At 36.7% G+C, this 13,341-nt stretch overlaps 1 protein-coding gene across 3 annotated transcripts in view; it reads left to right on the forward strand.

Moving 5' to 3' along the window:
• LAMA4 (laminin subunit alpha 4) overlaps window positions 1-13,341 on the forward strand; it is a 139,658-nt gene that overhangs the window by 114,536 nt on the left and 11,781 nt on the right. For all 3 annotated transcript variants that reach the window (XM_070449937.1, XM_070449935.1, XM_070449936.1), the window contains exons 27-32: window positions 592-730; window positions 1,184-1,321; window positions 3,308-3,441; window positions 4,484-4,648; window positions 8,193-8,346; window positions 11,727-11,914. In XM_070449937.1, the coding sequence (XP_070306038.1) occupies window positions 592-730; window positions 1,184-1,321; window positions 3,308-3,441; window positions 4,484-4,648; window positions 8,193-8,346; window positions 11,727-11,914 (918 nt within the window). The remainder of the gene's footprint in view (window positions 1-591; window positions 731-1,183; window positions 1,322-3,307; window positions 3,442-4,483; window positions 4,649-8,192; window positions 8,347-11,726; window positions 11,915-13,341) is intronic.

The following is a 13,341-nucleotide window of genomic DNA, read 5'->3' on the forward strand; positions in this document are numbered from 1 at the left end:
TCTGAACATTCATTGAAAACTTCCCTATCCTTGGTTGATTATTGCGTTGCAAATAAGACAAGTAAGTGGGTTCATGACTCAAGTAGGATTAGTGGACAACTGAAGCCCTGGGTTCAAATCCTAACTTTCTACTTGTGACATAGGAAAAAAAAGACTTAATATTTCTTAGTTTCATTTTATAGATAAACCATGTGAAACTGCCAAGAGTTCACAGTTTTTGACCTATACATATGTCAGTTCATTATTGTTCAACCTATTAATCAGCTGTAAAAGGGAAAGAATAGCATCACCATCTAACTCACTGAATTGTTATAAAGATAAAATGAGATGATTTAAGTTAAAAGATCTTGAAAACTATAAAGAAGTAAACAAATTGGCCCCATACAGAATAAAGCTGTTCTGTATGCAAAGGTTAAAAATTACTGTATGCTTATGAAAGAAAGCATGAAAATGGGAATAACTGTAAAGCTATTAAAAATAACTATAAATAAAATCAAATTTTACATCCTGCATATGTAGGGTGACATCATCATCACCTCCACCACCATTATCATCACAGCTGTATCAGTAAAGATTGATTTTCTTTTCCAGGACCTTAAGAGCACACCTTCCCCTAGATATCAACTTCAGAGGATGCATGAAGGGCTTCCAGTTCCAAAAGAAAGATTTCAATTTATTAGAACAGACAGAAACCCTGGGAGTTGGCTATGGATGCCCAGAAGACTCTCTCGTAAGTGCACAATTGAAAGGTTTTTAATAAATAGACAAGAAATTTACCTCTCTTAAAAGCTGAAAAAACTTTTTTCTATGTGATCCTGTGTACACCTTGGGTTCCTTTCTGCCACCAGCAGACAGAAGAATCATTAAGCTAAAAAGGCTTATGGGAATCCTCTGAACTTGTCCAGTTGCTTCACCCTTCAATGGCTGGGGCTCCAAAGCCCAGAGAGTCTACATGAGCATATTCACTCACTCACAATGGAGGAAGTAGGCAAGCTGAAACCCTATCTGTTAGTAGCATACAGAAGGAAGGCTAACAGGTCTGAATTCTAGCATAAGCCAGAAATTAAAACATAACTATTAATATAGGAGCTAGCAGATAAGGCCTTTGGTATGTAGGAAATGGACATTTTAGGCATTTGATAATTATCACAAACTCTATATTTATACTTTCTTTGGCACACAGATATCTCGAAGAGCATATTTCAATGGACAGAGTTACATTGCTTCAAGTCAGAAAATATCTTTTTTTGATGGCTTTGAAGGAGGTTTTAATTTCCGAACGTTACAGCCAAATGGATTACTGTTCTATTATGCATCAGGGGTAAGTATTTGTTTTTTGTGGTGGAAACTTCTTTGTGGTAATTGTTTTGCCTATTAAAAATCCTTCTAAGCACATTAAAAGTAATTTTCAATTCAGATTAATTTTGACTCCTGTACACACATGGAATGTCTTATTTCAAACAGTTTGTAAAATATTGTAAATATATCATATGGGAGTTTTTAACCTGGGCTTCATAAACCTCCCTGAGGAGTTCATGAGAGAATTCAGTGGGTCCGTGAACTAGGTGAGAAAAAATTAAATCTTTATTTTCTCTAACTAAAATTTAGCATTTTCTTCAATTGTGAATGTCAGCAACAAACTACAGTAATATTAGCAATACCTATGATTTTGTCTTTAGTAGAAATTAAAGGTATTTTTCATTTCATGTTATAGTTGTCATATATATCTCAAAATACCATTTTTGTTTATTGCTACTTCTAAATTAAAGTAGTTACTAGATCTGCTACTAGATTTGATTGTTTAGTGCCTTAATGTAGAAGTACATGTATATACATATTTATCATTTTGGTATTTTGAAACTGTATTTCAATATAATTGGTTTCTTTTGTATGAGTGATTTTAAAATATTTTATGAAGGAGCCCATATGTGTCACCAAACTACCAAAAAAGGCATAGCACAAAATATGTTAAGAACCTCAGTGTATATATACACTACTAACATACGTGTGACTCAATTTATGAAATAGTTTTTGAATTTGCTATAGAACTTTAGCTACAGTCCATGGGTAGCAGTCCTTGGGGTTGCAAAGAGTCAGACACAACTGAGTAACTGAACTGAACTGAACAAAAATATACTATGTCAACAATAAAATAACATTTATAAAAGTTTGGTGACCTTATTTATGTTGAGATCTAACTGTAGAGACTGAGGCCCATATCGGGGAAGAAAAGGAAGATTATCATTTTGCCAATATTTTAAGGAATATTGCCAAACAATAAAGAAATTCAGAAAAATAGATGTTAACTTCTGCTATTTTTTAATTTTTATGCCTCTATAGATGGAAAGTGAAACATTTTTTTTCTTTTTTTTTTATTCTTTTTTTTTTTTAAACTGGAGGCTAATTACTTTACAGTACTGTAGTGGTTTTGCCATACATTGACATGAATCAGCCATGGGTGTACATGTGTTCCCCATCCTGAAACCCCTCCCACTTCCCTCCCCATCCCATCCCTCAGGATCATCCCAGTGCACCAGCTCTGAGCACCCTGTCTCATGCATCAAACCTGGACTGATGATCTGTCTCACATGTGATAATATCCATGTTTCAATGCCATTCTCTCAAATCATCCCACCCTCGCCTTCTCCCACAGAGTCCAAAAATCTGTTCTTTACATCTGTGTCTCTTTTGCTGTCTTGCATATAGGGTCATCGTTACCATCTTTCTAAATTCCACATATATGTGTTAATATACTGTATTGGTGTTTTTCTTTCTGACATACTTTGCTCTGTATAATAGGCTCCAGGTTCATCCACCTCATTAGAACGGATTCAAATGCATTCTTTTTAATAGCTGAGTGATATTCCATTGTGTATATGTACCACAGCTGGAAAGTGAAACATTTTTAAAAGCCACAATAGCAAAATAACTCTTGTCTAGTCATCTCACTACATCCCCAAGGAAATTAAAATACTGGTTTTTCACAAGTGAGGCTGATGACAGAAGAGCAATGCTTGAGTAAAGAAAGTGACTGACACTGGGATAGCAGCTCCTTAGTGTGACAACATCACCTGAAATTTTCAGTTCAGATAAAGGAAATTCTGCTTTCCACTGAAATGTGTCTAAGTTTACAAGTAACATAACAATCCAGGCAAAACAGTATTTGCTGTTCATAGAAATTATTTTTCAAGCAAACCTCTCATGTGTTGTGTGTTCCTTTAAGCAGTCCCATAGGTAAATGTTGAAAACATGTCCACCTTTTGGATCCCTGGCTTCGGTTGTTAAAACACCTGTGCTTGCATTTCAGTCAGACGTGTTCTCCATCTCATTGAATAATGGCACCGTGATCATGGATGTGAAGGGAATCAAGGTGCAGTCTGCAGATAAGCAGTACAATGATGGACTGTCCCACTTCATCATTACCTCCGTCTCCCCAGCAAGGTATAGCTCCTCACTTTATGTTCTTTCCACCAGGTGGCTTCACCTGTAGGACATGAATTCGTCCAGTGACCACTACTAATAATAGACTATCTCTTATTACCTTTCTAGTGTTTAAAAAAATGGTAGAAGGAACAACTTACTTTTTAAAAAAATTGCTATTAATTTTAAAACATGCCAAATAAGTCACTATAAAATTAATTAACAGGTATATAAAAATTTTTCCAGTGAAACCATAAGCTATAATTTCCTTGAGGGAAGTACCAGTACATACCACTTAAACTAAATGGAGTGCAGTGCTTTGTACATAGAAAAACTTAACAAGCAACAGGTTTCATTAGGTTTTAATTAAACAATTGAGAAAGTTACATTTATGGTCACATTTTAAAATGTCTTTGGAGAAGGAAATGGCAACCCACTCCAGTATTCTTGCCTGGAGAATTCCATGGACAGAGGAGCCTGGTGTACAGTCCATGGGGTCACAAAGAGTCAGACACATTTAACTTCACTTTAAAAAGTCTTTTAACTTTATCTTTAAAGTGTGTAATTACTGTATTTCTCTTTCATAAAAGGAAAATTCTTTCTGTAAAAGCAACGTATTTTCTGTTGCAGACTGCTCCTATTCTGTGTCCATTCCTGGGGAGCCCTCCCATTAAAAGAAAATGTTAATAGGTCTTTGCAACATGCCATTTCCAATCACTGTCAATGTGCTTTAGAATGAAAATAGCTTCCCACAGATATGATTAAATGATCACCATGATTTATGTTCTGATTTTTCCACACCAAAAAAAAAAAATGTTTCTGATGACTAGTCATTTGAACCTACTTCTATGGGTTTAAATTCCAGTCGTTTATTTGGAGAGCCTTTTCTGCATATAGAAATATTCATCCGTTTTATCCTGAGCCTCACAGAGTCTGGCAACTTGTTATCTTGTCATTAACCAAATGTTCCATTTCTCAATTCCATGAGAAAACATACAACCTAGAACAGAACTCAAGCAATACGTTAGCTGTGTAGTGCTTAAAAAAGCTTTTTCCCTTGCAGATATGAGTTGATAGTAGATAAGAGCAGACTTGGGAGTAAGAACCCTGCCAGAGGGAAAGTGGAGCAGACCCAAGCAGGTGAAAAGAAATTCTACTTTGGCGGCTCACCCATCACTCCCCAGTATGCTAATTTGACCGGATGTATAAGTAATGCCTACTTCACCAGGTACAGTATTTTTAGTATTCATAAATCTGCATGATCAGTAAAGACGTTCAAGTTGATAATTAAAACATTTACCTTATTAAAACAAAGAATTATGAAATATTGGGAGCATAAGAGGGTAGTCATTAAATGCTTGCATGTGCTTGAAAAACTGACACACACAGGTTTGTGTGTAAGGTTTTTGCCTTTTAATTTTTGTACAGCATCGGCTAAGTGTGCCTTTGTTTCTTCAGCTGCAAAATGCAGATAATAATAGGGCCCACTTGGTAAACTTGTTATGAGAATTAATTGAGATAATGTACATAAAGCACATAGCATACAGCAAACTGTGAATATTAAATGTGGTTATTTCTGTACTTTGTCAGTGGTACAATACAGAGCAACATACCCAAATCATCCTCACAGGTTTATATTTTATATATAAAATATATTAATTTATATATAAATATTAATTATATTTAATTAATTATATTTAATTTAATTAATTATAAATTAATTTATATATTAATTTAATGCATGACTTTTCTCATTAATTTTCTCTTGTTGAAATTTGGTTGATGTACAATATTATGTTAGTTTCAGGTATACTACATAGTGATTTGACATCTGATTTTTTTTTTTTTATTAGTTGGAGGCTAATTACTTTAGATCATTGCAGTGATTTTTGTCATACATTGAAATGAATTAGCCATGGATTTACATGTATTCCCCATCCCGGTCCCCCCTCCCACCTCCCTCTCCACCCGATCCCTCTGGGTCTTCCCAGTGCACCAGGCCCGAGCACTTGTCTCATGCACCCAACCTGGGCTGGTGATCTGTTTCACCCTAGATAATATACATGTTTTGATGCTGTTCTCTTGAAACATCCCACCCTCACCTTCTCCCACAGAGTCCACAAGTCTGTTCTATACATCTGAGTCTCTTTTTCTGTTTTGCATATAGGGTTATCGTTACCATCTTTCTAAATTCCATATATATGTGTTAGTATACTGTAATGGTCTTTATCTTTCTGGCTTACTTCACTCTGTATAATGGGCTCCAGTTTCATCCATCTCATTAGAACTGATTCAAATGAATTCTTTTTAATGGCTGAGTAATATTCCATGGTGTATATGTACCACAGCTTCCTCATCCATTTGTCTGCTGATGGGCATCTAGGTTGCTTCCATATCCTGGCTATTATAAACAGTGCTGCAATGAACATTGGGGTGCACGTGACATCTGATTGTTGTTCAGTCTCTAAGTCAGGTCTGACTGTTTTCAGCCCCATGGACTACAGCATACCAGGCTCCTCTGTCCTCTATTATCTCCTTTGGTTTGTTCATACTCATGTCCTTTGAGTTGGTGTTTCTATCTAACCATCTCATCCTCTGCTACCCGCTTCTCCTCCTGCCTTCAATCTTCCCCAGCATCAGGGTCTTTTCTAATGAGTCGGCTCTTCACATCAGGTGGCCAAAGTATTGGAGCTTCAGCTGCAGCATCAGTCCTTCCAATGAATATTCAGGGTTGATTTCCTTTAGGATGGGCTGATTGGATCTCCCTGTGGTCAAAGGGACTCTCAAGAGTCTTCTCCAGCTCCACAATTCAAAAGCATCACTTCTTCAGTGCTCAGCCTTCTTTATGTGTTCAACTGTCACATCCATACATGACTACTGGAAAAACCATAGCTTTGACTATACAGACCTTTGTCAGCAAAGTGATGTCTCTGCTTTTTAATATGCTCTCTAGGTTTGTCATAGCTTTTCTTCCAAGGAGCAAGCGTCTTTTAATTTCATGGCTGCAGTCACCATATGCAGTGATTTTGGAGCCCAAGAAGATAAAATCTGTCACTGCTTTCACTTTTTCGCCATTTATTTGCCATGAAGTGATGGGACTGGATGCCATGATCTTAGTTTTTTGGCTCTTGAGTTTTAAGCCAGCTTTTTCACTCTTCTCTTTTGTCCTCATCAAGAAGTTCTCTAGTTACTCTTTACTTTCTGCCATTAGAGTGGTATCATCTGCATATCTGAGGTTGTTTCTATTTGTCCCAGCAATCTTGATTCCAGTTTGTGATTCATCTAGCCTGGCATTTCTTATGATGTACTTTGCATATAAGTTAAATAAGCAGGGTGACATTATACAGCCTTGATGTACTCCTTCCCCAATTTGGAACCAGTCCATTGTTCCATGTCCAGTTCTAACTGTTGCTTCTTGACCCACATACAGGTTTCTCAGGAGACATTTGCATATATGAAGTACTCACCAAGATAAGTCTATTAACCATCTGTCTCCATACTGTTATTATAATATTATCAACTATATTCCTTATGTTGTTTATTACATGCCCATGGTTTATTTATAAGTGGAGGTTTTTACTTCTTAATCCTTTTCACTAATTTTGGACTCACACCTCCCTTTCTGCATCCACCCATTTGCTCTCTGTATCTGTGACTCTGTTTTGTTGTTTGTTTTGTTTTTTAGATTCCACTTTTAAGTGAAATCATATAGTCTTGTCTTTCTCCATCTGACTTATTTCATTTAACATAATACCCTCTAGATCCATCCATGTCACACATGGCAAGATTTCATTTTTCATGGCTAAATAATATTTCATACATATATACATACCCCATCTTTATCCATTCATCTATCAGTCAACACTTAAGTTGCTTCCATATTGTGGCTGTTGTAAATAATGCTGCAGTGAAACTAGGGGTGCATGTATCTTTTCAAATCAGTCTTTTTGTTTTCTTCTGGTAAATACCCACCAATGGAATTGCTGGATCATATGGTAGTTTTTTTTTTTTTTTTTTTTTTTGATGTTTTGAGAAGCCTATTTTCCATAGTGGCTGCACTAAGTTACATTCCTACCAACAAAACGTGAGGGTTCCCTTTTCTCCACATCCGCACTAACACTTATTGTATCTTGTCTTTTTTATGATAGGCATCATGACAGGTGAGTGGTATCTCTTTGTGGTTTTTATTGGCATTTCCCTAATGATTAGTGATGTTAAGCATCTTTTCACATGTCAATTTTCTGTCTTTATGTCTTCTTTGGAGAAATGTCTGTTTAGGTCCTGTGCCCCCTTTTTCAATCAAGTTGTTTGGTTTTTATGTTGAATTGTGTGAGTTCTTTGTGTATTTTTTATATTAACCCCTTATCAGATATATTGTTTGAAAGTATCTTCTCCCATTTGGTAGAGTGCCATGTTGTTTTATCCTTAACAAAGACGATGAGAACCCCCTGAGTTCAGAAACATGCAAGGGAGGAATTTAATACAGATTAAATAACACCGATGAGGTCCTCATCATCCAGGACATGGTGAGGGAAGGCATGTTCCTCTGTCAGTGTGCTGGTGCCAGGCATAGAGTTGTTGGTTAATTGGTTGAATGATCATTTAAAGGGTTCTAATTAAGATAGTGGTTGATGGATAAAGACCCATCACATATACACACACACACACACACACACACACATTAATTGCTAAAGTTCTTTGACTTCCATAGCTTCATCATGTAATCCTGAACAACATTCTTAAGATTTTTCTTTCCTCTGTTACAAACACAGGTTGGATAGAGATGTAGAGGTCGAAGATTTCCAGCGGTATTCTGAAAAGGTCCACACTTCTCTTTATGAGTGTCCCATTGAGTCTTCACCATTGTTTCTCCTTCACAAAAAAGGAAGAAATTCCTCAAAGCCTAAAACAAATCAGAATAAAAAGGTAAAAGATAATGCTGCGCCAGCTTCTAGATTGCCCTTGTACTCCACACATACAATTCTAGTCACTGGTGCTTTATTGAATTTACTCATTTGCAACTGTGTTTGTATGAAAGATATGATTTCTGTAGTATCTGATATTGAAATTTACCAGATTTGTTGTATCAGTTCTTATTTCCAAAGAAACAGTTTGAGTAAGCTTTTGCTCTTACTTCCAACTGCTTTTCATTACAGTGGTTAAAATTGCTCTGTATTTTATACAAAAATATATACTATTTACTGTGATCATTCTCTAGTATATTTATTGTTGCATAATAGCCTCTAGTTTCTGTCACAATCCTAGAAATCATTGGTTTCTGATCTTACCTTGTTTTTCCTTCCTTCCTTGACCTTCCTTTTAACCACTCACATCCACAGTTGATCTGTGCCATCACCTAGAGTGACTTTGCATTCAAAATTTGAGTCTTAAATTGCGGTCACTGATGACTGTTCTCTCATTCATTTTACACCTAGCATGTACATTATTTGCCTTCATTACAAATGAAAGTCCAATTCCTTCTCATTCTTTCAGTCTGACCCTCCCTACTCCATCCTGGCCCAAAGTAAACAATGCCGTCAAGTGCCAATGCTCCCATCCTGGTCCAAGCCATTGTCGTCTCTCATCTGAATTACTGTAACAGCCTCCCAGCAGACCGCCCTGTTTCACCTGTTCCCCAATAGTATATTTTCAGCACACAACCAGATCCTTTTAAACATGCCTCATCATGTTACTTCTGTGTTCAAAATGGCCCTCCCACTGAACTCACTGAGGTTCCTACAATGTCACAAGAGGCCCTTGTTCTCACTCGCTCTTCTCCTCCTATTGATCTACGGCTGTTTCTAGAACAAGCCAGGTACACTCCTGCCTCAAGATCCTCCCTTGAGCTTTCCTCTTACCTAGACCATGCTTCCCCCAAATATCTGCATTGACAGCTTCTCCTCAAGGATTGCCCAACTCTCATCTGATCAGTGAGGCCAGCCTTAACCCCTATTTTATTTTATGTGTTTTTTTAATTGAAATATAGTTGTATAATGTTACATAAGTTACGGGTATACAATATATAGTGATTCACGATTTTTAAAGGTTGTACTCCTGTTTATAGTTAATATAAAATTTTGGCCATAATCCCCATGTTGTACAATATATCCCTGTAGCTTATTTTATACCAGTAGTTTGTACCTCTTACTCTCCACCCTTGTATTGCCCCTCCCCACTGGTGACCACTAGTTTGTTCTCTCTCTCAGTCTGCTTCTTTTTGTTATATTCACTAGTCTGTTGTCTTTTTTAGATTCCACGTATAAATGATACCCCACAGTGTTTGTCTTTCTCTGACTTACTCACTTAACATAATGCTCTGCAGGTCCATCTCTGTTGCTGCAAATGGCAAAATTCTGTTCTTTCTGTGACTGAGTAGTGTCCATCGTGGGTGTATGTGTATAATGTATGTCTCTTCTTTATTCATCTTTTGATGGTCTTTCAGTTTGGTACCGTATCTTGGCAGTTGTAAACAATGCTGCTGTGAACATTGGGTATATGTGTCTCTTCAAATTAGAGTTTTTGTGTTATTTTTGGGTATATACCCAGGAGTGGAATTGCTGGGTCATATGGTAGTTCTGTTATATTTTTAGTTTTTTGAGATACCTTCATACTATTTTCCACAGTGGCTGCACCAGTCTGCATTCCCCCCAACAGTGTAAGAGGATACCTTATTCTCCACATCTCACCAATTCGTTTTCTTTTTGATGATAGCCATTCTGACAAGTGTGAGGTGACATCTCACTGTGGGTTTGATGTGCATTTCCTTAATTTCTTGGATTTGCCCGGAACACAGACTTTTTTGGGGGTCTTATCTTTTTCCCATATGAGATTAAGAGTTTTGGGCTTCCCTCATGGTCTAGTGGTTAAGAATCCACCTGCTAATACAGGGGATGCAGGTTCAATCCCCGGTCTAGGAAGATTCTACATGCCCTCCACTTGCCACAATTAGAGAAAGCCCGTGCACAGCAATGAAGACCCAGCACAACCAAAACATATATATACATAGTCAGTCTGTTCCAGTCTGTATTACAGTATTGCTCTATGGAAATTCCACACTGCTTTGTTTGACTAGTAGAAACCCCCCTATACTTCCAGGACTACGGTGGATTTATTTTTATGTGTATAGTTCTTCTGACATTTCGATGGGAATTAGGGAGGGGGAAAGCTATGTGCATTCATTCTGCAATCCTGAACCAGAAATTGTCCTCTCCCCTCTGATCCTGTGTGTCAACCTGACTCGCTGTGTTCTCCAGCTCTCCCTAGCTCCAAACATTTCCTCTCTCTCCGTACTTACTTTATTGCAAGATTTCTTCCCAAGTGGATCAGATCAGGCCACTCCCTGCTTTTCAGACCTGTGGTGCTTCTCATCACCTAAAATACAAAACCCCATCCTTTACCAAGTCATCTAAGGTCCTTCCTATCCAGCTCCAACCTGTCTTCCAATTTGTTGTTTAAAAACCAAATCAATTTTCAGTCCTTAAAAAACAGGAACCATGTCTCACTCACCTTTCTGTTCCCCACCACACACTACCCACTGAAGGCACACAGAAACATTGATTTTCTTTTTCTTCTTCACTCCTACCTATTAGGTACTCAATAAACATTTGCTTGAATAAATGAGTAAATGACTGAATGTTCATATTTACTTGCATTTACTTTTGCTTCAGAAATTGACTAAATAACCATTAAATATTAGTCTGTAGTTTCAGAACTGTAAATTTTAAAATCAGTAGTGCAATTTTAAGAGCACAAAGTAATTTTTTAAAATCGTTCTATATCCTGTCACCTAAATTTGCTACATATCTTATCACCCAAAACATTCTTTAAAAAAATATTTTGAACATGTTACTAAGTATTTAACTTTTTATGCAGGATATATAAATAATAATGTGTATTCAAGTGGTATTGTTACATATGATATGAGGATTTTATTTATTGAGTCTGTCAGGGGTATTTATTGCCAATTTTTTCATTTTCCATCATCGATTAAAATGTGCATTTAATTTAAATCTAAGAGCACTTGTCTCTATAGGTTCAGTATACAAATTGTTTTCAGACTGTGAATGGGAATTTGGGGTTTGTTAACATACTCTGTTGTCGTCTGTTGTTACTGCTGCAGCTGCTGCTGGCATTTGCTATGGTAGTAGAGGAATGGAGAGGTCTGATATTTTACAAGTGGAATATGTACAAAGAATATACACTTTAATTATTTAATGATCATTGTTAATGATAAAAAATTAAAAGTGAATTTTTGCTACTAGTATGTCAGTTTTATCCCTTAAATGAGTCATTTCCTACTCTTACAGGGAGAGAAAAGTAAAGATGCTCCTTCGTGGGATCCTGTTGGCCTGAAATTCCTGGAGAGGAATGTTCCGAGAGACTCACACTGCCAGCTTTCCAACAGCCCTAGGGCAATAGAGCACGCCTATCAGTACGGAGGGACGGCCAACAGCCGTCAAGAGTTTGAACACCTAAAAGGAGATTTTGGTGAAAAGTAAAGTAACACACTTCCGTTTAAAAACTTGATGCCATGGCTGGGCTTCATCCTTACTTACCATATGTTCTTCGTTTCCCTATAATTTTTCTGTGCTGCTTTAATCTTGTTCTTTTTTTCATCAAAACAAATACTAAATAGCACATAATTCATACTGCCCAATAAATAACATTCTCTGTGACTTTCTTCCCAAAAGTAAGGTGCATATAACAGCATTGTCCTAGGAGTTTGCTGTACTTAATGAAAAAGAAAAGACAATCAAAGAAAGGAAGATGGGGGAAATTTTAAATGACTCATAATCTAACCTTACTGTCACCTTCCCTTTCTGACACAAATTGATTTCAGACTGTAAGTGGGAATGCATCTGAACTGCTGGAAGGTTAATAAGGAAAGACACTAAAAATATAAATGCACTGTGTCTCTGTTGACCCTCAAGCTATCTCTAAAGTTCATCACCTCTTCCTGTTGTTTCACAGCTCTCCAAGTTATTTAGGATTATTTAAGATTTCTTTTAAAGTATGTAGCACCCAGATACTCTTATATAGCTCTTTCAAACATTCATACCATCAGTGGATTCAATAAGAAACTCCTAATTTCCTATTTTCCTAATAGGCAGAATCAGTATTTTGTATTCTTCAAGAAAAATACAGAGTTAATCAAACTGGAAATTAGCTTAATAAATGTATCTTATCTGTGGCCTAAAGCTGAATTTCTAGAAAGTTTATATGAGTTCTACACATTCTGGTAGCTGTTTTTAGCATGTGATATCCATTGATTAATTTTTATGGGGAGAAAACTGAATCTGTATTTTAGATAGTACATAAATCATATTGTTTCTATGCAAATCTTTATATGCATATTAATTGCTGTATATTATTTTGTCTACATAAAGCTTCCTTAGCATAAAGATTTTTACTACATTAAGTGCAGTCATTTTTTTAAAGCAAGACATGATATTATCCTTTACTGAAGCAACACTTTTTTTAAAAAAATTTTAATTGAAGGATAATTGCTTTACAATGTTGTGTCAGTTTCTGCCATACGACAGTGTGAATCAGCCATAATTATATATATGTCCCCTCCTTGAACCTCCCTCCCACCCCCACCCCATCGCAATCCTCTAGGTATCTCTGGTTTGAGCTCCCTGTGTTATATGGTAGCTTCCCACTAGCTATCTGTTTAACATATGATAAGGTATACGTTTCCATGGTACTCTCCCAGTTGGTCCCACCCTCTCCTTCCCTCACTGTGTCCACAAGTCTGTTCTCTGTGTCTGCATCTCTATTCCTGCCCTGCAAATAGGTTCATCAAAACCATTTTTCTAGTATTCCATATGTATGTGTGATTTTATGAAACCTGTTTTTTCTCTGACTTACTTCATTCTGTAGTAACAGGCTCTAGGTTCATCCACCTCACTAGAACTGACT

The sequence above is a fragment of the Odocoileus virginianus genome, chromosome 19 (genome assembly GCF_023699985.2).
Source record: "Odocoileus virginianus isolate 20LAN1187 ecotype Illinois chromosome 19, Ovbor_1.2, whole genome shotgun sequence".
Lineage (NCBI taxonomy): Eukaryota > Metazoa > Chordata > Mammalia > Artiodactyla > Cervidae > Odocoileus > Odocoileus virginianus.